We start from the raw sequence: 23,850 nt of genomic DNA on the forward strand, positions 1-23,850 counted from the left end.
TCTTACAGCAGCGGAGGCATTACTTTGCCTATTCCAAGTTTGAATCTATTTCTCAACCACTTTGTTCCCGAAACAAAATGATTATACTTTGGTTGAGGAGGTGATATGATAGTGCATTGCTTCTTTCAGCTCTCTTGTTTTCCTTATAACAACAGCAAGTAAAAACTCAGGCAGGTACACCTGCAGTCTGACTTACAGCTTAGCAGACTAACACAGTATCATAGGCTGCAAGAGGTTAGAGATGGAGTCATAGGAATCAGTTCAGCCATTCATTTGACAGAAGTAAAACACTGAGACTAAGAGACATTAATGAGAGACGATTGTGAAAATAGGGTGAGAGCTTTGGAATCAAGCTGACCTGCATTTTAGTTAGTAATAGTAGTAACATAAAGTATAGTCAGTGCCCAGAGGTGGCTTTTTGGATTTCAGTTTTTCCATGGCATGGCCAATTAGAGTGCAGAGATTTCATTTTAGTGTCCTCATTTTCAAAAAGAAGTTAGTTTTGGAGCAAGATTTCCATCCCAAAATATCATTAAAAAGTTCAGTCACAAACTGAGTGAAAACATTGCATGAAAACAATGCAAAGACGAATAGATTTGCTGTCCTTGTATTGTAAGCCTTTAATCTTAAAATGGTTGTAGAACCTTTGTTCAGTTTTGCATATTTAGACATGCTTGGCTTTTTAAAAATTTTAGTACCTTTAAAATTTAATGTGTGCCTTGGAAAACAGTTTGTCAGTTCCTCAAAAAGTTAAATATAGAGTTGCCATAGGACCCATCAGTCCCACTCCTAGGTATCTACCCGAGAGAAGGAAAACATGCCCACACAAAAACCTGTATACGAATGTTCATAGCAGTATTATTCACAGTAGCCAAAAAGTGGGAACAACCCAAATGTCTACCAACCATGGATAAATGAAGCGTGGCCTATCCACACAATGTCCTTTGAAATAAAAAGGAATGGAGTACTGATACATGCTACAAAATGGATGACCCTTAAAAACATGTTATGTTTAAGGGACCATTCACCAAGACTATCATTTACATGAAAAGCTCCTAATAAGCAAATCTTTAGAGACAGCAGTAGATTAGTGGTTTCTTAGAGCTGGTGGGCCTGAGGAGTGACTGCTAATGGGTACTGGGTTTCCTTTAAGGTGATGAAAATGTTCAAAATGTAGATTATGGATCTGGTTGCACAAATCCATTACTATACTAAAACCAGGGAATTACATATTTTAAATATGTAAATTGTATATCAAAGACATTTTAAAAGAAACCCAAAGAAAAATTAATCTAGGCAAGTGAATTTTTTGCGTATTAAATATTTATACATTTTAAGTGAAATAATTAGAAAGATATATCATTTGTAATGTTCTCTTTAGGTGATTGGATTTTATTATAATTTCATACTTCTTATTTTATGTGAGAAAAGTTTTATTGGAAATTTGCATCTGATGGTGTTTTGAAAAAGTTACTCAACAGCCAATAGAAACATAACATTTAGGAAGGAATTTTGCTTTGTGAGGGGAAGTATTTTCTCTTTTCAAACAGGGAATTTTAAGATTATAATGTATGTCAGCGTGCCAAAATCAGAATCCCAGCATATGCTCCTGTCATAGTAATTTATAATTTATATTAATTACCTGTGACAAATGAATGGATCATTTAAATTCTTTCTATAGACCAGAAATAATTTAAGTCAGGTTCCCAAAATATATAAAATACAAATGCATAAAAATGTGTCATTGGAATCAGGTTACAGAGAAGGTAAGGATAGGAGAATAACAAAGCTAGGGTACGACTGGTGACAGTCACTCATACTATACCATCTGTGTGGCTGGTAACGCCAGGTCCCATATTGGTGTCACTCTTCCTAGAAGCCAAAGAACAATCTGATGAGTTTCAAAATTCAGATTCCAAATGGGAAGTGCCAACTCGTAGGTGAGTAGAATCTTTCCCCGTCCCAATAACATGGCAAATAATATTTAAAAATTTGGGATGGTGCTAGATATGTCAGTCCTCTGTTTTCATTGCACATATCATGGTATATAATTTAATTTACTTGTTTGTTTGGTGGTTTCCCTCCTCAACTGGACAATAAGCTTCCTTCAGGCAGGAATCATATCTATTGTCCACCTCATATGACCAGTGCACAGTACTTAATACTTAATATACACCCCATAGTATTGGATGAATAGAAGAATGATATTGCGTCATCAAAAAAAATGTCTCCACTGGGGACTATTAAAGAATATAATGAGTTGTAGTAGTCAGCTTTTACTGCAATAACAACCCCAAAATCTTACTGGCTGCAAACAAACATTTCTTGCTCATCTTCCAGGAGGTCCTGGGTCCCCTGCAGTTCTGTCCCAGGCTGGGAATGGACTGCGGGTATGGCACACATGCCTTCTTACCCTAAGACCCCAGTCACCGGGCAGCCCTGATCTGGGACATAGAGTCTCCAGGGCCAAGGGCACATGTCCAGGAGGGCTGACACTTCAGGCTAAGAGTTTCTTTTTACTTGTGGTAGATGTTATTTCCACTTAGATTTGATTGTCCAAAGCCAGTCATACAGTCTAACCCAAAGTAAGTAGGGCAGATAAGTTTGCCCCATATGCTGGGAAGAGGGGGTCAGATTATTTACTGACAGCAGTGTAACCCACAGCATGTGCTAAGGAGCTGCTGGATTATATATTGGCATCATCCTTCCAACAAAAGAATTATTTCTTTTGTTGCCCTCCTGCTAAAGCCATGGTTTGTTAAAGTATGAATATTACTCCAAGGGATTGGTGTGGGAAAACACACTACATTACTTGAGGTATGTGCGTTGGTTTGCCTTGACCCGAGTGCAAAGTTATAAGATGTAGACTACAAACCCTTTAGAATTCTCTCATTCATCCATTCCACAAACAGGTACTAGTGTCCCCGGTATTCCTGGCACTGAATACAAAATGGTGAACAAAGCAGACGTGACCCTTACTTAAAGGACTAGTCTAGTAGGGAGAGAGGAAAGAACATGGTATCATCAAGTGAATTATGGGGTGGGGGTGGATTGGGGGTGGCAGCAACAATGTAGACTGTGAAGTCCTTGTACGTTGATTCTGACGTGAGACTGTAGACTAAGTATGTTCTCCGGTGAGAACTTAGAACACAGATATTCCGCATTGCTACAGTGAACACATTTGTGTATCTGACTATCATTCTGGCTGAGGGGTGCAGTCCTATACTCCCTGGGAGACTGAAAGGCTTGATTAAGACCTGGAAGTCATTGTTCCACTTTGAGGGAGGGGGCTGCTCAGTTACCCCTTTCCAAGAATTAGGTGCTGGCAGTGGGGCCCAGTAGTTGTGTGGTTTCCTGGAAGGCCAGGTGCTGCATGAGGTGGGTTTCTAACGCAGGAAGCTTTTGATCTGGAGAGTTGAGAGGTGGGGTCTGGACAGATTCTGCACCATGAAACCACCATGGCTTTTCATACAGTGCCTATGACCTGCAAAGCATAGATACAGTGGTTAGCCATGAACAGGATAATGGAGTACCTAGGATAGTGACAAAGCTTAACGATAGATAATCACCAATAATTATCCAGTACCTACTGTGTACTAGGCTGGGTGCTGGATGAATATTAATAAACACATATATAATAACCCCTGTTCTGAGGAGCGTTTATTCCAGTTTCACCAAGGACACCTTTCTAGATGAATGAGATTCCCTTGATTATGAATATATCACGTTTCTACTTTTAATGCTACAGTGTCACCCATGAACAATCTATATAATTTAAATTGTTTAGAAAAATTAGCACATGTAAAGGAAATTGATACAAAGAATGTGCTCTTAAAATGGACTCTATTTTAATATGAAAGACTTTACTTAGGCATAGTCTGGCCATATTTTTAAGGTTGTATGTGATAAATGGTCATGATATGTAGCAGAAGCAAAATGGCCCGAACTGGGCAGCAGGCTGGTGGAAACGCAGATTCCCAGCAAAACTTTCTTAAGTGAAAATGTCACTGCAGTGGGTGCTTCATGGGTTGCACTTACCTGGTGGAAACCCGGGTGACACTGGCATATGTGTATGCCTGTGAGGGATGGTAGACGGTAAATGATGAGGGAGAAATGAGCTCTCTGTCATCTCCTAATAGGTTACGTGGCTAGCTAGTCACAGGTCAGAGACAAGGGCACAGACTCCTGAATCCAAGGCAAAGTTTCCTGGCGTCTCGAACCTAGTTAGCCAAGGTGGAAAGGAGTCAGGATTTTCCAAAGAGTGCTTGCATTCTGAAAGGAGGGGAGTCCCCCGCATCAGACTGAGACCCAAATATCTGAAAGAGGTGCCTAGAACCTAGGCTGAAAGATGAGTGGAGTCCAAGCTTGAGTGGTGGAAATTTTCAACACAAAATTCTATACAGAAGAAAAGCTGTAGAACATCTAGAACTGATTTTTAAATAACCTATGCTACCATTAAACATGTCATGGAAAGGGCACGTGCAAAAAGAAGACAGAGCTGTTTCCAGGAGCTTTTGCTTTCCCCCGTGCTCGTGGACTTCTAACCGCTCTCTCCCTGCCCCGCCCGCAGGTCTGTGGACATCCTGGAGCTGACGGAGCAGGAGGAGCTGCTGCAGTTCCATTACCACACCCTGCGGCTGTACTCGGCCGTGTGCGCCCTGGGCAACCACCGCGTGGCGCATGCGCTGTGCAGCCACGTGGATGAGCCGCAGCTGCTCTACGCCATCGAGAGCAAGTACATGCCTGGTCTGCTGCGCACCGGCTACTACGACCTGCTCATAGACATCCATCTGAGCGCCTACGCCACTGCCCGGCTCATGATGAACAGCGAGTTCATCGTGCCCATGACCGAGGAGACCAAGAGCATCACGCTCTTCCCGGACGAGCACAAGGAGCACGGGCTCCCGGGCATCGGCCTCAGCACCTCGCTGCGGCCGCGCATGCGCTTCTCCTCGCCCAGCTTTGTGCGCGTCAATCACGACTGCTACCAGGACAGCCCCGAGTTCCCGCTGGACACACTCAAGGCCAAGACCTTGCAGATGCTGACCGAGGCGGTGCGGGAGGGTGGCCTGCGCGCGCGGGACCCGGTCGGGGGCACCACCGAGTTCCTCTTCGTGCCGCTCATCAAGCTCTTCTACACGCTGCTCATCATGGGCGTCTTCCACAGCGAGGACCTCAAGCACATCCTGCAGCTGATTGAGCCCCGGGTGTTCACCGAGGCCGTCCCGGAAGAGGAGCGCCAGGCGCCGCCCAGGGAGCCCCGCGTAGACGACGCCCGGCCCGAGGGCTCACGCGGGGATGCAGCTGAGGGGCTGCTGCAGATGAAGCTGCCGGAGCCTGTGAAGCTACAGGTGAGCAGCGGAAGGGCCCCAGGTGGGCAGAGGGAGAAGGGAGGGAAGCTCAGGATCTCCTAGGGCCAAGGCACTGAAACCGGTCTGTGTGTTCCTGTAGAATGGTAGTTTCCATAAAATTAGCCGTTGTCTTGTTGTGTTCTGGGACCCACCAATCGAATTTCCTTACATTTGGAATGGAATTAATAAATTTTCTCATGGAGTCAATTGACATTAGTTAGTCAAAGATAAATTTAGTTTATTTGTCGAGGTAGTTTCCTTGGGCAAATATAGGTTTGTCTGTCACACATGTCTACAAGTGTGGCCTGTCATCACTGTTTGTTTCTCTGTGTGTACGTGTGTATATATGTATATTTGTGTGTATGTATAGTTGTGTGTATGTACACATATGCATATTTATGTGTATGTGTGTATATGTACATGTGCATATTTGCATATGTTTGCATGTATGTGTAGGTGTGTATATGTGTGCATATCTGTATTTGTATGTACAGTTATGTCGGTATGTGTGTATAGTGTGTTTATGTGTGTATGTGTATATTTGCACATGTGTATATTTGTGTGTTTGTCTATCTGAAAGGAGCGTAGGATATGAGCTTCTGTCCTGCCAGCTCTTGTTCTCCCACTGAATCATCAGCCATTTCCTGCATGTCTCCTCTTGTTTCTGCACATGTATCTCACTGCATTTTGTTGGAATGTGTGAAATGCAGGCATTCCACACCCTTTCCTACCCCCTTGCACTCTCACCAACCTTGGGCACTTGCTCACCTGTAGCAGCACCCGTCTCACAGATGTCACTTCCACCTCCTGCCTGTGTTTCTGAGGAACAGAAGGCATGGCCTGTCTTTGTGATAACGATGTCTGAGGACCCTTTCTTTAGCCCCTTTGGTCCATTTGAGTCACTTGGATGTATACTAATATTATCAATGGCACACTGCTCTGCTCTCCGTTCCTCAGTCAAGTCTTCCTTAGAGCCTGGCACTCGGTGCTGGGGGAGGGAACAGGTGTGGGCCCTGCCTTCGGGGAGCTTACAGTCCCTGGGGAAAATACACACTTATTGATGAATTTCTTATAAAATGTCTCATTGCTACTTATGTTAAACGATCTGAACGAATAGAATGGATTACTAGAAGAAAAAACATTGCAACTGGATTGCTGTGAGAAAGGTGAACGGGACCCTCTCTAAGTTGAGGTCACTGATGAGCTGGCATTCAGTGGTGTTGAGAAGTAAGAAGAGTGTTGTGGGAACTCTGCACACAGCATGTGGCACTGAGGGTTCTGAAGCAGGAAAAGACCACGTGGCAGCAGCTGAATGAGCTGGAGAGAGAGAGAGAGAGAGACAGGCAGAGGCCATGTCACATACAATCGAGCCCTTTGCTAAAACCAGATGTGTGATGGATTTTGAATTTTAGTCTTAGTACAGTTGAAACCACTGAAGAATATTAACAGGAGGATTTTATTCTGAACATCTCAGTGTAGCTGCTATGAGGAAAACAGACAAGAAGAAAGGAGAGGTGGTCCAGGGCCCCTGAGTTGGGAGACTCACATGGTCCCAGACCCAAGGGGACAGTGCTTACACTAGGGTGGGGCAAAGGAGACAGAGGGAGGGGGACTGACACTCAGGCTATGTTAGAGCTGGCATTGACAGAAACGGCTCTTTGGTAGATGGTGATATACAGGGTTTGAAAGTCCTTTTAAACACTGCCTTGTATACATATCACAATTAGTAGTAAGGGTATTTAAATGTTTTACTAAACTTGGGCAGAGCATCCTCTGGTAGGCATGTTTCTACCAAGTTACTGTATCAGTTAAAAATCTTTTGGGCTTCTGGTAGGACAATTCTGAGCAGTCACTTAGCGAATAAGAAGTAAAAACACTTGATTAACTTACATGCAAAGTCTGGAGGTAGACAGTTCTAAAACTGGTATAGTAGCTCAGTGATGTCATCAAAAACCCAGACCTTAATATCCTTCTGTGACTCCCAGTTTATGGTTTTCATCCTAAAAGGTGTGTTACCACATCTTCTTCCAGTAATTGTGTCATGACTCAGTAACATTAATTTTGAGAAGAGGGTGTTCTAGTCTGTTATTAATGATGGAAAAATCATTCCCAGAAGACTTCTGGCAAACTTCTCCTTATATATCTCATTGGCCGTATAACACCTAAAGCTACAGAGGAGGCCGGGACAGTGAGCGTCCTCCAAACGGACATTCATGTGCCATTTTGGCCCAAATTCTGTTGCATTTCCTGGGGCCTCCTGCGCAAAACCAGGATTCTGTTCATACTGGAGAAGAGGTGGCCTCTAGGGATCTCTGCCACTGATTTTGATTTGCTATCCATTAACAGTTTAAAGATTCAGAAATTCAGTTTGGTGTCCCTTTAATTATCCCTTTAGATGTGCCTATTACTTCAATACCTCTGTGACTGCCAGATCCGGCACCGGATAGAAGCCATTGTGGCCTTCTCAGATGACTTTGTAGCTAAGCTCCAAGACAATCAGCGCTTCCGATACAATGAAGTTATGCAAGCCTTAAACATGTCGGCTGCACTCACAGCCAGGAAGACAAAGGAATTCAGGTCACCACCTCAAGAACAGGTACGTGACTGAGTTGAAAGGTACTCCTTTTTTTCTTTGGGTTTTAGCTCATTCAGGATCCATGCATTGCAAAATTACAAGTTACAAGTGTATTTTTTCCCATTCTCTTTCAACCAGCCAAGTTGATGCAGTTGGTATTCTTAATTTCTCAAAACAATCTACTTGGTTAGTTTAAACAAATGAGAGACTTATTACAAGGGATCAAGTGTATCATGAACTCTTTGAGGAAACCAATGTGCAAGATTCTGAAGTTATACAAATAGAAACAATATCCAACAGCAGGTGGTTCTTCATGGCTGATATGGTTCCATCCCAGCTAGCAGGAACCCGTGACTCCTAGGGCTCGATACTAGACACTTTCTATTTAGTTCCTCCATAGAAGAATGAAATTTCATTGCTACCATTCTTGCTGGAAGATTGATCACCTGTTTGTGGTTCTTCCTCTTGTCGTTCACCTCCAAACTGAGGTCCCCCTGGGTGTAGCAGAACCAAAGAACTGAGTGAATCTGGAGTCTTCCTCAGGATGGGACTCACAGTGTGAGAAATTACCAGGCGGTAGCTATGGAGGTCAAAGATACAACTGACAGATCTTGTCTTCAATATCTTGTCCTTACTGTTTCCCTCTTGATTCAAGATACCTCCAGATGAAAGTGTTTAGGGACTTACTGCAGAATTAATTTTTTCTCACCAGAATGTAATTTCTTTGAGGGAAGGGACACAGAATGTTGTTTATTTTTATACACATCACTTATTAAGCAGAGACCAAGTCCAACCCCTCCCAGATTATCTCCATTTGTTAAACTGTTATTGGGAGACTTCTGCTTCTGGAAAGATGGAGTACATGCACCTTTCCCTATTCTAAGTACAACCATAACCCTGGGCATTACATAAAAGATAGCATAAGAAGACTCTGAAAGATAGAGAGGAGAAAGGCTACAGAACAGAACTCAGGACCTGAGGAAAGACATGGTGGTGAGTTCCCTTGGGTTTTCTTTTTGCCTCATCTGTCCCACATATGGGGCTAAAGAAGCTGGCTACCCAGAACGCCAACAAGCAAAGACAAGAAAAGCCCCAACAGAAACCTTCTACACGCAGCCAAAGGACCAGGGAAACTGTCTGTCTTTCTAGCCAGACAGAAACTTGTAGTTAATAACTGCACAACTCCAGCCAAACAGCACAGAAAACACTGTACCCTGAACCCCATCCCAAGCAGCAATGCCGAATCACGAGTCCAGCCTTCCACTCTCACCAGCTGTAATGAGGTACTCTGGCGGGGAGCTGGGACTTGATCCTGCTGAGTGGTCATGAGGTCTCCAAAGTGTCAGTAGAGGCCATAGAGAGAGAAGGACCAACCGGGGTTGTATGAATACACATTAGTAGGGAACTGGAGCTTTCAGCCTCGTCCAGCAGGAACACAGTGTCCTCCCTCCTTCAAGTGTCCGAGGCAGCTGAGTGGGGAAATGGACTTCTACTCCCACCTGGCAGTAACAAATGTAACCAAGGTCTAGTCCTGCTAGATAGTATCAGATGACGCCAAACGGTTACATAAGAGCCAAAGTCTCACAACATTATACCAAAAATGTCCAGGTTTTCATTAAAAATCACACACTACACCAAGAACCAGGAAAAACTTGAAGGGAAAATATAATCAATAGATACCAACTCTGAGATGACAAAGATGTTGAAATTATCTGACAGAGCTTTTAAAGCAGCCATCATAAAACTGTTTCTAAAAGAAAGGAAGGAAGGAAGGAAGTCCCAGCAAAGGAATAGAAGATATAAAGAACCAAATGGAAATTTTAGAAGTGAAAAATACAATAACCAAAATTTAAAAACCCTCAATGGATGGACTTAACAGCAAAATGGCGGTGACTGAGAAAGGAATCATTGAACTTGAACTGAAGAGAGAACAATAGAAATCACCCAGCCCCCAAAACAGAAAAAAGGCTGAAAAAAAAAGTAGATTCTCAGGGACAAGTATAAATATAACAAAAGATCTAACATTTGTGACATGAGTGTTTCAGGGACAGGAGAAAAATGGTGACTTGGAAAACCAATGGTTGAAAACTTTACAAATTTGGCAAAAGATATTAAAAAAAAAAAAATCAAGAGGCTGAGTAAACTCCAAACAGGATACCCAAAGAAATTTAGACCAAACATATCGTAGTCAAACTTCTGAAAACTAAAGACCAAGAAACATACTTGAGAGTAGTGAAAAAGAAATGGCACCTATTGGGGAAAAACAGACTGAGTGACAGCAGATTTCTACTCAGAAAACATGGAGGCCAGAAAGAAGTAGCACAGTTTTCAAGTGCTGAAAGAAAAGAACTGTCAACCTGAATTCTATACTCAGTATAAATATCCTTCAGGAATGAAGGGGAAATCAAGACATTCCTTAAATGAAGGAACACAATGATTATTTGGCTGCATTAGATCTATCCTGAAAGAATGCCTGAAGGATGTTCTTTAAACAGAAAGAGTAAAATTTTGAAAATCAGGAAGGAAGTAATTACAGCAGAAAGTGTTAAGACATGGGTAAATACAGTACATTTTCCTTTTCCCATGAGTTCTTTACATGAAGATCCATGTATAAGTCAACCCCGTGCAGTTCAAACTCATGTTGTTCAAGGGTCAACTGCCTTTTCAGTCCATGGTTGGGAATCCACGTATGTAGAGTGCTGACTTAAGTTATATGTAGGTTTTCGACTGTGAGGGAGGTCGGTGTCCCAACTTCTATGGTGTTAGCTGAATAGGAAATATTTAAGACAATTATATTTTAGATGGAGAAGAAGAAGGGACATAAAAAAGATAAGGCTTCTGTACTTATGTCAAACTAGTAAAGTAGACTGTAGACTATGATAAATTATGTATGTATAATGTAGTGTCCAGAGCCACCACTAAAAAAGCTTTACAAAGAAATACACTTAAAAATACCATGATAATTCAAAGTGAGATCCTAAAATTTGTTCATGGAACCCACAGCAAATTGGGAAAAAAATAGAAAAAACAGTAAACAAGTAAAATAACAGTCATATCAATAACATAACATATCAACAAATTCATGAATATAAATAAATATACCAGTTAAAAGACAGAGTTTGGGGAAGTGGATTTTAAAAACTTCGCCTAACTACATGCTGTCTATAAGAAACTCACTTCATGTATAATCATGTAGGTTGGCTGAAAGTAAAAGGATGAAAAAAGATATATCATGAAAAATTAATCAAAAGAAAGTACTAGTGCCTATATCAGAGCAAGCAAGATTACCAGAGACAGATGGGGCATTACATACTGATAATGTATACACTAAACAACAGAGCTACAAAATATGTGACATCAACACAGATAGAATTGAGAGGAGAAATAGACAAGTACACAATTATAGTTTGCGACTTCAACACCCCTCTCACAATAATTGATGAAACTAGACAGAAAATCAGTAAGAATATAGGAGAATGCAACTCTATCACCGGCTAACAGGATTTTTGGATATTTGTGGACTATACCCAATAACAGAATACACATTTTTTTTCAAGTGCCAATAAAATACAAAGATGGACTGTGTCCTGGGCCATAAAACCACTTCAACAAACATAGAATAATTGGATTTTTTTACTGCAGAATTTTTTTATTTTTTTTTTACTTCAGTACAGTAGTACCTCCGTTTTCAAATGTCTCTGTTGATGAACAGTTTGGTTTATGAACACCGTAAACCCAGAAGTAAATGCTTCGGTTTTCAAACATGCCTTGGAAGTCAAACTTGTCACATGGCTTCCGCTGAGTGCAAGATCCTGAGGCCTAGCTGTCGGCTGTTTTCCAACGTTTCAGACCTTCCGGAACAGATTACGTTGAAAACCGAGGTACCACTGTAGAGTCAAATAGAAATCAACAACAGATCCATCCATGTTGTTGCAAATGGCAGTATTTCATCTTTTCTTATGGCAGAGTAGTATTCCATTGTGTATAGTACTACATCTTCTTTATCCAATCATCTATCAAAGGACACTTTGCACTTTGGTTGTTTCCGTGTCTTGGCCACTGTAAATAATGCTGCAGTGAACATTGGAGTACATATATTTTTACAGGTAAATGTTTTCAAGTTTTTTGGGTAGATACCCAGGAGAGGGACTGCTGGGTCATATGGTAATTCTATTCTAAATTTTTTGAGGAACCTCCACACTGTTTTCCCTAGTGGTTGCACCAATTTACATTCCCACCTGCAGTGTATGGTGGGTTCCTTTTTCTCCAGTGACACAGACAATAGTTTAGTGGTTACCGGAGGGAAAGGGGGAAGAAGGGGATGGTAGTACAGGGTAAAGGGGGTCAAACATATGGTGATGGAAGGAGCACTGACGCTGGATAGTGAACACATAATGCGATATATAGACGATGTATTGTAGAATTGTACACTTGAAACATATGTAGCCCTAAGTAGTTTTGTTGACCATTGTCACCCTAATAAATTTTAATAAAAAAAAAAAGAAAGAAAACCTGACCTCCCCTCCCCCCAAAAAAAAGAAAAAAAGAAAGAGAAAGAAAAGAAAAAAAAGAAATCAATAACAGGAAGATGATAGGAAAATCTCCAAAAACTTGGAAAGTAAACAGTATACTTCTAAATAATCCATGGTTTAAGAAGAAAGGGAAGTCTCAAAGAAAATTTAAAAATACATTTAAATGAGAGGAAAATTTTGGAAATGGCTAAAGCAGTGCTGAGAGGGAAATACATTTAAAAAGATAAAAAACACTCAAATCAATAATCTAAGTGCCCATTACAAGAATTTAGAAAAAGAAGAACAAAATAAACCCAAAGCAACCAGAAGGAAGGTAATAATAGAGATAAGAGCAGATATAAATCATTAAACTGAAAACAGGACAATTGAAAACGATCAGTGAATCTTGAAGCTGGTTATTGTAAAATATTAAAATTGGCAAAACTCTAAAACAGACTGACAAAGGAAAAAAGAGAGAAGACACAGATTATCAATATCAAGAATGAAATGAGGTATCACTACAGACCCTGCAGACATCCAGAGCATCATATGATAATACGTATATGTACACTGTATGATACCACATATAACATTCTTGACATAATACAGAAATGGAGAGTAGATTAGTAGTTGACAGGAATTAGAGATGAGGAGCAGGCAGGAGGGCAGTGGGTGTGGATATAAACAGGTATCAGGAGGGAACCTTGAGATCATGGAGTTCTCTTACCAGTGTTGACATTCTGGTTGTGATACTGTACTACTGTTTTGCAAGATGCTACCATGGGGGAAACTGAGCAAAGGGTACATGGGATCTGTCTCTGTATTGTTTCTTATAATAACATATGAATCTACAATGAACTCAAAATAAAAGTTTAAAAGAATTCACATAAAAAATCTCTAAAAAGAAAACAGCTGTTTGCTTAAGGGAAATTATGGAGCAGCAATGGACCTTCCTTTTCTTCATTCATAAATGTAATATTACTGTGTCTAAAATGAAATTAAATGGAAGAAAGTTTCTTGCCCTTTGCTTATTTGTTTAACTGAACTCTTAACAAAAGCATAGTTAGTTATCCATTATATTAGATTTTTCCTTCTTTACTGGTATACCCTTCTCAAAAAAGAGTTCTTTAAAATATTCAATAAGGTGTAGAAATTAGCTAGAAAATGGAAATCTAGGACAAGCATAATAAAATATTTTAATAACATTTAGAATTTAGTTGATTTAAGAACTCTAAGTATATATGGGTCTAACATATTGTGCCATTGAGAAAGGAAGAAACTTGCATGACTGTTTTGCAGAGTGTTAAGCTTTGAATGATTTCATTTATTTTGTGGTTATTTGTTGGATTCAATGATAGGTAATACTTTTTCATCTGTTGGGCAACAATTTATGAGTACTTAAAAACAGGTTTTGAACATCTTTGGTTTTCACAATCTTTGCTGTGTCTTTCCTGAATCCACTTCTCTCTCGTTCTTGTTCTTCCTCTTCCTTGTTCCAAACTTTCAGATCAATATGCTCCTCAATTTCAAGGATGACAAAAGTGAATGTCCATGTCCTGAAGAAATCCGAGACCAACTCTTGGATTTTCATGAAGATCTGATGGCACATTGTGGTAAGATCTTCTTGACGTATAGCTCTTCTTATATGTATAAATACTGGTACAAAAAGTAAGTATATATGTAATAGGCTCACCAGTACACATGATGCCTCTTATGAGATCACCTAAGAATATTTATTATGGTAAAATGGTTAACTGATCCTGTGTGGGGGGGTCAGGAGGAGTAGAGAGATCAGAAAGACGGTCAGTGCAGAAGATGACTGAAATTCTCCCTCTTTTCCCTCTTAACCTCAGTGGCAGGGCATGGGAAGGGAGAATGAGGAATTGTAACCAGATGCTTTTGGCATAAGGTGAGTGTTAGGTTGATGTTGTCTAAGGAAATTTGATCACAGACGGTTGTATTTAAACTGATTGCAGGGTTGCGTTTTAGGACTGGCCTGGGAAATCCAGCATATATTTTTTGAAATTAATGCCAAAGGAAATCCTGCACTAAATTATATGTCAGTAGTCAAATCTATTAAAGGAATTCTCCTCTCCTTTTATTCAAAGAATGTTTAAAATGGAATTGGTTAGATGTTCTGGATGGTTACTTCCTTCTGTCTTTATGAAATAACGTGGATAAAGTCTGTGTTCTAGGGAAAGAAAATGAATTAGCCATTTCTAAAGTGATAGGTATAGCATCAGTGGTATGATTTTATTTTAATAAAGAGAATAAAAGCACCATCTTGAATAGTTTATGAAGAACCACTAAATGACTGCTATAAAGTTATTATATGTACATATGTACACACACACTATATTTATATACTATATTAATATATATTGTATATAAATATAGGGAATATTCTAAAATGGTAGAACTACTGCTTCAGATATAAAGCACCCCCTAGTTTAGGATACCTAATTATGCTTATTCTCTGCATCTCAGCTCATTAAAATACCACTGACACTTATGGAGCCAAGTGAGGGGGATAAAAGTGAGGGAGGTTTTAGGCAGGCAGAACTACAGGTCTAGACAAATGGCGCCCAAAGTCAGAGATGCTTGTATCGGCTCCAGTAGCAGAGTTGATCTTGACTCCTGAGAGAGTCTTTGCTCTGTGCTCAGTTTTGTATTTTGTGCTGGCTGCTGATGGCCCTGAGCCCACAGGAACAGAGGAAGAAGAGAGAGGAGGAAAAGAGGCCAATGGTGAATCTTATCTCTGTGTCCTACTGGGCAAGCTTGCGTACTCTGTTGTCAAATGTTTTAGACATGGCGGCATTGCTTTCAGCCATGATTGGAAAAGGTGGCAAAGCCTGGGAAGTATTTCTCCTAAACGTACTTTTTAACTGTTTGTTTTCTTCTTTCTCCTTGCTTCATTCATCCTAGGAATTGAGCTGGATGAAGATGGTTCTCTGGATGGAAATAGTGATTTAACAATTAGAGGACGCCTGCTGTCCCTGGTAGAAAAGGTGACATACCTGAAGAAGAAACAAACTGAAAAGCCAGTTGAGAGTGACGCCAAGAAGTCCAGTAAGCAGTACGAAGGGGCACTGCAGAGTGACTCAACTGCTGACACTCATTCATCCTACTACTATCTCACTAGATGAGCCCGTGAGAAAATTGAGTTCACAGCTCCCAAGAATTACATCCTCAGTAAATGCCTGGAGCCACCAGAAGTAGACAGCACCAAACTATATGTATAGGAACAGACATATATAGGACATGTGCAGCATTGTAAGGGTGGACGGGCTCCCTAGAGCGCTGAAAGTTTAGGTATTAGATCAGAGACTATCGAGAGAAAATAAAAGGCAGTCATTTAGCCTTCCTATCTAAATATTATGCAATTGATTTTCAAATATTCTTGCATCAAGTTAAACCTTTTTTTAAAGTTTAAATAGACATTGTCTGTAACTATATTTTAGTTCTGAAATATTTTATAAATGGTTATGTGTTTCTGGTTCATTCATATCCTATTTAACTGAAGAGTGACAGCTGATACTCCGTGAAAACAAGTGAGCACACGGACAGTGAGTCTCCCAGACCCACACCCTCATCTGGAAGGGGCAGAAGTAGGTCTGTGAGATCTGCTTACATGTTACCTCAGTCCTAGGACTCCATTCATTTTCAGATGCCGTGCTGGTAGATAACAGTTTTTACTGAAAGATAAAATAAATAAATAAATAAATAAATAAACTCAAGAAAAAAAAAATTTCTCACTAACTTACAATGGAAACCCTTTAAACAATTACGTCTAAATTTATTTTTTAGTGTCAAATTTGAATCAGGTCTTCTTCAAAATCTGAGTTCAACATTTCCTTTTATTTTGTGTTATTATGAAGCTTATGAATTTGACCTATTTAAAATGACAATGTGGTTTTGAGGTATATGGAAGTATATTGGTATTTAATCTGCATTTTGTAGATTAAAATCGGTAGTTTTTCTTTTCCATTAAATAATGTATAGATTAAAGCAGGTAAAACAGCTTCTTTTCAAAATCATCCGGAGTACTGATGATAGGAATTAAATACCTCATTATGTATGAATTGGTCACATCAACCCGACTTAGCTTTGATAATTGTAGTAGTTATTTTAAGAGGTTTGAAATTTGTATTGTTTTTAAGTGTACTACATTATATATTACATAGCAAATAATCTATATATGGAAAGATTTTTCACTTTAATACAGCTTCACAATCAAGTCATTTTAAAGACATTTTAAGTGGCAATTGGGATCCAGATTTAAGTAGAAATATAATTACATGTGGTTGCTATTGCATATGACTCAGATGAGGAGACAGTTGGGTAACTAGATAGCTCCTTGGATGACTATGACTGACTCTTACAAGGATATATGACATGAGATCTTCTGGGAGGAAAGTAATGGAACAAAAAAAATAAAGTAACAGCACCACTCACAGTGATTGCCCTATGGATTGCCAATAGTGGTTTTGAAACAACTAAAATCCTTTAATTATAAAAATGGTTCTTAAAAAGAAGTTTGTGGATTTTCATTTTTGCATGTCTATAACCCATCTTTATTGACATACATATATATGTTTAAATGAAGTTTATATCCTTCAAAGACTATTCCTAAAAATTCTGGTACACATACGAGTTTGGGGTTATGAGATCAGTTGAAATGCCCAACTAATTTGTCTTCTCTTACTGTTTTTTCTTTAAAAAAAAAAAATCAATAACGACTCTGCAGCCACTCTTCAGCAGCTGATTTCTGACACGATGGTTCGATGGGCTCAAGAGTCTGTCATTGAAGACCCTGAGTTGGTGAGGGCCATGTTTGTGTTGCTCCATCGACAGTATGATGGCATTGGGGGTCTGGTTCGGGCCCTGCCGAAGACCTACACCATAAACAGCGTTTCCGTGGAGGACACCATCAATCTGCTGGCATCTCTTGGTCAGATCCGTTCTCTGCTGAGTGTGAGGATGGGCAAAGAGGAAGAGAAGCTTATGATTCGTGGATTAGGGTAAATTATGTAATTATTACAACTTTTGCCATATGTATTTCTTCTAATTGTTTATCCTAAATCTAGCACAATAGGCACATTAATGCAAATCCATTGTCAAGATTATACGATCATTAAATTAGATTATAGTTTTTCTAGAGATTAAGTTGAAAGCTAACTAAAAAAGTTGCTCAATAAATACATGTCTAATTTTACACCTAGATGCTAAAATAACTACGATATACAACAAATATCTTAGAGTTTGTTTTTTATTAACTTCTCAGGTATGTGTAATTGTATATAAGCATGTAGGTGAATAAAACTCCACCAAAATTCATGGGGGGATAAACATTTATAAGCAGGAAATAATAAGGATGGTTGTCTGTATCTACTGGGCCTTGAAAAAAGAATGGGGAAAAACAACTCTTCTAAGAATTTAGCATTGTAAGTTGTTCTTCACGTGGATTTGAAGGTTAACATTTATAGCTCATGCATAGGCTAAGGGTCCCCAAGCTGAGAAATTAACATAAAAAAGGGCCTGGAGTTATGCTTTCTCAGCTCAAGTTACTCTGAAATTTTGCAAGAAACACATAAATATTACCAAAGATAAGCGCATAATCAAAAATTGCAAAGCACATAAAGAAACAATTCACCATAAATAAGGATCTGTAGATATAATAAATAGTGGAGTTAGAACACTTCTTCCAAGAACTTCAGATAATAGAATGCCAGAAAGAGAACATAAAGATACTGTACACAAAGGAATAAATCAAATCTCCAAATATAAGATATACAAAGAGTCCAGGAAGATTTGAAAAAGATCCAAATAGAACTTCTAGAAATGAAAAATATGATAATTGACATTAAAACAATGATGTAGTTAAATTACAGATAAGATCTAGCTGAAGAGAAAATTAATAGATACTGTCATAGAGCTGAGGAAATTAGTAATGCAGAACTGAGTGATAAAGAAATACAAAAGACAAGTTAAGAGACCTGGGGGATAGTATAAGGAGGTCCAGTATTTGCTGCATAGGATTTCTAGAAAAAAACAGAACAGATGAACTAGAGAATGGGAATATTTGAAGAGCTCTTGGCTTGAGTTTTTCAGAATTAATGAAAAACATGAATTCACAGACTCATAAAGCACCAATAGTTCCACATCCACAGACAGATAAATGTAGTGAATTTATCACTGCATAAAACCGGTGATAGACTATTTTACAAGACTATATAGAGAAAAGCCAGAACATTGGCAAAGAAATGATGTTTAGAATTCTCAATAGCAGAACTGGAAGCATAACTCAATGCAACACTACATTTAAAGTTCTGACAGAAAATAACCATCAATTTAGAATATGTTACCCAACTGAGAATTCAGCAGAATGAGCTTGTGCTTTGTATGGATTTGGAGATTAGAATTTATAACCTATATTCAAGAGTGAGGGCAAAACAAAGATATTTATGAATGTTAACTTACAGTCCCTCTTTGAAAGACCTAACGGCTGTACATTTGAGAAAAGAAAATGGAATTCAGAGAGAAGGAATGGGAAGCAATAAGTTTTAGTGAGACTATTACTGGTGTGTATACGCACAAATCTAAGCAACGATTAAGCTTGCATAACTTGGCGATATGAAAATAAAAGGGAATTCATATACCAGAGAAAAAGAAAAGCTTCCATTTTTCACAAGAAAAATACCTAAACATAAGGATGTAGAAATCTGGAAAGTAGAATATTGAAAAGTGATGTAGAAGACAGATACTCAACAAGAAAGGAAGGAAGGAGGGAAAGAAGGAAAGAAGGAAAGAAAAAAGCTGTAATCTAGTTCTATAAATATCAGATAAAAGAAGAGCTAATGATGATGAGTAAAGGAGTAAAGAAACCTAAAGGTGGTTCTTTGAAAAAAAAACAAAAAACTAATGAAATACAGAATAATCAGTTTTATCGTTGACAAACTAAAAAAACATAATTGTGTGGGGAAAAAAGTATGGAAGTATTCAGATTGTGTGATGTCATTTATATAAATTTTAAATTCATAAAGCAATACTGTGTATTGTCCATGGGCCTATTAAGTATTTGAAATCACAAAAATAAACTAGAAGGTTATATTCCAAAGTCATTGTAATGGTTGCCCACTAAAAATAAATATACTAACTGGACAAAGAGAGAGTACAGAAGAGCCGGAACAACAAAAGGAAATTTTATGGCCTTTATTTATAATTATATGAGCATGAGTCTTTTTTGAATACTGATACATGAATGTAACCCTAGGAAGCTTCTCAGAATAAGTGATCTTAATTAACCAACGAAAAGGGAAGGATTCAAGGAAATGGAGAACACTTGCTTTCCCAAATGAGTATATAACAGTAAAATGTGTTGTTAACATATAACCCATTCAGTAGTGATAAAACTCCAAATCATTATGAAAGAAAATAAAGTATTTTTGTGAAATTAGAAATATTCCTAAAATAGACACATCTAGTAAGTGACAACCTGCTTACTGAGTGGTAGAATTATAAATCCATTTCATTTACCTTGAACAAAGGCAAACACGATTTTTCAATTAAGACTTTTCAAAGTTAGGTCATACAAAGGATTGGAATGGACAAGAGAACAAATCCTGTGATTGTAACTGATTTGAATGTTGAGGTTCTCTTGCTGAATGGGCTGCTCTCTAATGTGAAGGAAATGGATGCCTTTTTACCTTATTTCTTCTTGCATGAAACAGATCAGGAAACTGTATCAGTCCTGACCCCCAGTCAGTTTTCTGAGTTGTGCTATCTAAAAGCTCTCTCTTTATTAAAAAAAGAAAGAAAAAGAAAAAAAAAGAAAAAACAAAAATAAAGAAAAGAAAGAGAAAGTAAAAAACACACAACTAAAACTGAAAAAAAAGAACCAGAAGAATCCTACTATTCCAGTTTCTCGATACATCCATGGTAACTAAAATTTAGCATGTGACTAAATGAATGGGTGAGTGCCTCAATTATGGAAATCAGATTGGAAGCAAAGTTTCTGATTTCTTACCATCCGTACATTATTTTTTTTGCTGTAATTCTGACAGGAAAGTGTTCTATAGAAAAAAAAAACCTCTTGCATCAGCTTGATTTACGTTAAAAGAAAAATTAACAGAGCTCTTCATTTAGAATGACTACAAAACAATATCCATAGGAATACCTTTATATACATATTGTAATATCATAATGCAATAATAATGAGAAAAAACATTTTAGGTACCATCTGCTGTGGTTTCTTTAAATTGAAATGTCCATTTTAATGAGTTGGATTGCTTGTACCTGGACTTCATGTGTATTCAGTTTCTTTTAGAGAATATGTATCCTTTAAAAAGCATTTCAGGATAACATAGGATGTAGCAGGAAATAATGTAATTGTTATTAAATATACAAATATTGAACACAGTACTAAAGTAGCATATATGAAATGCAGATATACTTACCTATTAATAATTGATACAGACATTTTCCTATAAACATGGTGTAACACTGATTCTTATTTCTATACAAAAGAAGGTTGAGCACATTTGAATATACATTAGGAATGATAAGTGTCCAAAACTATATTTCATATTAGTGAATGTTTACATATTTAGTACATTTCTTGTAACTGAAAACAACTTGTATACTATTTTGATAGGTTATCAGAATTTTTGAGGAAAACTCACTAAATTGTACTTATTAACTTTTGTGGTTGAACTGTGATTGCCAGTAATTATTTCCAAAAGATTTATCTGGATCTCAGATAGATTTGAATTTACGTTTTGCTCTGACCTCTGCATTCCCTCCTTCCCTGTGTTGTTCTTTGTAGGGATATCATGAATAACAAAGTGTTTTACCAGCACCCAAATCTCATGAGGGCACTGGGGATGCATGAGACAGTGATGGAGGTCATGGTGAACGTCCTTGGAGGTGGGGAGTCCAAGGTAAAGGACGACCTTTGATTCTTGGGATGCTGTTTATTCCAGCCTCCTGGACTACATGCATTGCATATTCTTAATAAGGATTTCTTAACTTCTCTTAGGAGAACTGTTTTTAAAGACACCTGTGGAAAAAACAAGCAAAACTTTACAGATTGAGAGTTGGATAGACTACTAGTGGGTTTTCCTTTGATGTTGATAATTTTTGGCTTATGCTGTGTAATTTGCTATATCCTAAATTATTATCATTTAGGGGATATTTAGAAACTTTAAAAGTGAATGCTGTCCTCATTTTTTAAAGTTTTGAATTATAAATCAGTTTCTATCACATTAGAGGTCAATCACACAAACACATCCTTCAGACCCATCCAATCATTCCCCTTGATTCAGATGACAGTTGGTCCCACTGAATTCCTGATCCAGACCGAGATTTGAGGATGGTGCTCTGGAATATTTATTGTAAGACTCTAAGGTGAATTATTAAGGGATTACATTTTAAAATAAACCTCTTTAAGACCAAATGAATAAAGTAACATAACAAATAACTTCATATAAATTGGTATAATTTCATGACCTCTGATTTCCAAAATATATTTCAGTATTTTTTTGAAATTTTACGACGTATTTTTCAAAACATGGAAATGAGTCCATAATTCTCATGTTCAGTCTACTAGTTAGGCAGATTTATAAAGATATTTGTAAAATATTTTGTTAAAGAAGGAGTCCAGGGATCACCTGCATCTCCTAGAGCAAGATTGGCGCTCAGGGGAGATGTGTTTGGTGGGACCCAACTTCTGGTCCCGGTGCTCATCATCATGGCAGACATGTCGGGTGCAAATCAGGGAAATTCTGCATCCCTGGAATCTTAATGATAACAAGAATAATAGTAACACTAACACTGAGAAGCTCACTCTGTTATGTGTTCCAAATAATAAGCTGGGTATTTTTCAAGTGTCTCATTGGCAGCCTCCTTTCTTATCTAAAGTGAGTATTGTCCCTCTTATTCTAATTTTACAGAATGGTGAGTAAGATGGCATCATTCCCCAAGGAAGCAGAGCAAATAGTGCTACCCTACCCTGCCTGATTCCTAAACCAGGCTCACACCACCTTCAGCTTTAGGGCTGTAGATTAATTCCATATCCAGCCATTGATGGTTGGTACTGAAGTTTCACAATTAGTGTCAGATGATTTTCTGTGACTCAAGGACTAGGTGAGTCCAAGTCTGGAAGTGGGAAGGTCTTCAGTATCTGAGGCTTGGCAGACATGGGCACATGTGGGTTGATGATGTGATTGAGACGTCAACCTATGAACTTAATTTTATAAAGATAATTTCCCTTCATAGCTAATTAAATGCTCTTCATGTAGGAGATCACTTTTCCCAAGATGGTGGCCAACTGTTGCCGTTTTCTCTGTTACTTCTGTCGGATAAGTAGGCAGAATCAAAAAGCTATGTTTGACCATCTCAGTTATTTATTGGAAAACAGCAGTGTTGGTCTCGGTGAGTAAATTTCTGACTCTTCTTTAATCTTTAAGATAAAAAAGAATATAATTATTCCAATGTAATATACATTAATTCAGGTTACTGCAATATGTATTGCACTTAGAAATTAAATTTTAAGCGAAAGTGTGTTTTTACCTGGAATTCATAGTTGCAGCACAATCCAGGTTCTGTTTCATCTTGATTTGGATTAACAGCTTCCCCAGCTATGAGAGGTTCAACACCGCTGGATGTGGCAGCCGCCTCGGTGATGGATAATAACGAGCTGGCCTTAGCTTTGCGTGAGCCTGATCTGGAAAAGGTAAGCAACGTTCTGCCCTTGTGTTCCTGCTTGTTCAGAGGTGTGTCTCGAGATTCTTTAAATATAACTGTAATATAGTTATGATTATGTTACTATAACTATATATCTTACATACTATACCTACGTTACACATACAATAGTATAATAATAAGTTACAAAGAACAAACAATTTGAGATGAGGTGTTTCCTGTGATCACACGCATTTTTGTCGGGATAGAGAATCAACTTGCTCTCTGTTCCTGTGTGTTTTTGTCCTTCCATGATATCTGCTGTCACTTTTGCTTTACTCATAGTGTTCCAATTTTTAAAAATGTGATTTTAACATCTCATTCATACATTTTATATTAGATGGAAGTTTATGTATTGCAATTGAAGGCATCAGTGATATACTCAGGTCAGGCACCCTGAGCATATGCCACCACATCCATGTTTGCCAGAATATAGATTAGTTTCCCCCTAGTTTAATGGCAGGTACCATCTAAGTAGTCTTCCTGATCCTTCTTTGCTTCCCTATGCAGTAGCCAGAGTGAGACTCTTAAAAGGCTCATACAAATCCTCTGCCCAGAACTTTTCAAAAACTTCCTGCCTCATTTCAGCAGCTCCTACCCCAGCTGATTTCACATGTCAGTCTTATTTCATTTCCACAGCCCTCCTGATCTCTCTTTGTGCTCCAGCCACACT

The 23,850-nt window shown here is 38.5% G+C and overlaps 1 protein-coding gene across 9 annotated transcripts in view; it reads left to right on the forward strand.

Moving 5' to 3' along the window:
- RYR2 (ryanodine receptor 2) overlaps positions 1 to 23,850 on the forward strand; it is a 568,842-nt gene that overhangs the window by 386,037 nt on the left and 158,955 nt on the right. For all 9 annotated transcript variants that reach the window (XM_088799091.1, XM_074316770.2, XM_074316771.2 and 6 more), the window contains 8 exons: positions 4,571 to 5,351; positions 7,747 to 7,947; positions 13,945 to 14,050; positions 15,363 to 15,506; positions 17,185 to 17,458; positions 21,262 to 21,376; positions 22,736 to 22,868; positions 23,066 to 23,169. In XM_088799091.1, the coding sequence (XP_088655217.1) occupies positions 4,571 to 5,351; positions 7,747 to 7,947; positions 13,945 to 14,050; positions 15,363 to 15,506; positions 17,185 to 17,458; positions 21,262 to 21,376; positions 22,736 to 22,868; positions 23,066 to 23,169 (1,858 nt within the window). The remainder of the gene's footprint in view (positions 1 to 4,570; positions 5,352 to 7,746; positions 7,948 to 13,944; positions 14,051 to 15,362; positions 15,507 to 17,184; positions 17,459 to 21,261; positions 21,377 to 22,735; positions 22,869 to 23,065; positions 23,170 to 23,850) is intronic.

Source organism: Rhinolophus sinicus, chromosome 6 (assembly GCF_057876585.1).
Source record: "Rhinolophus sinicus isolate RSI-liver-muscle chromosome 6, RSI-T2T, whole genome shotgun sequence".
Taxonomy (NCBI): Eukaryota; Metazoa; Chordata; class Mammalia; order Chiroptera; family Rhinolophidae; genus Rhinolophus; species Rhinolophus sinicus.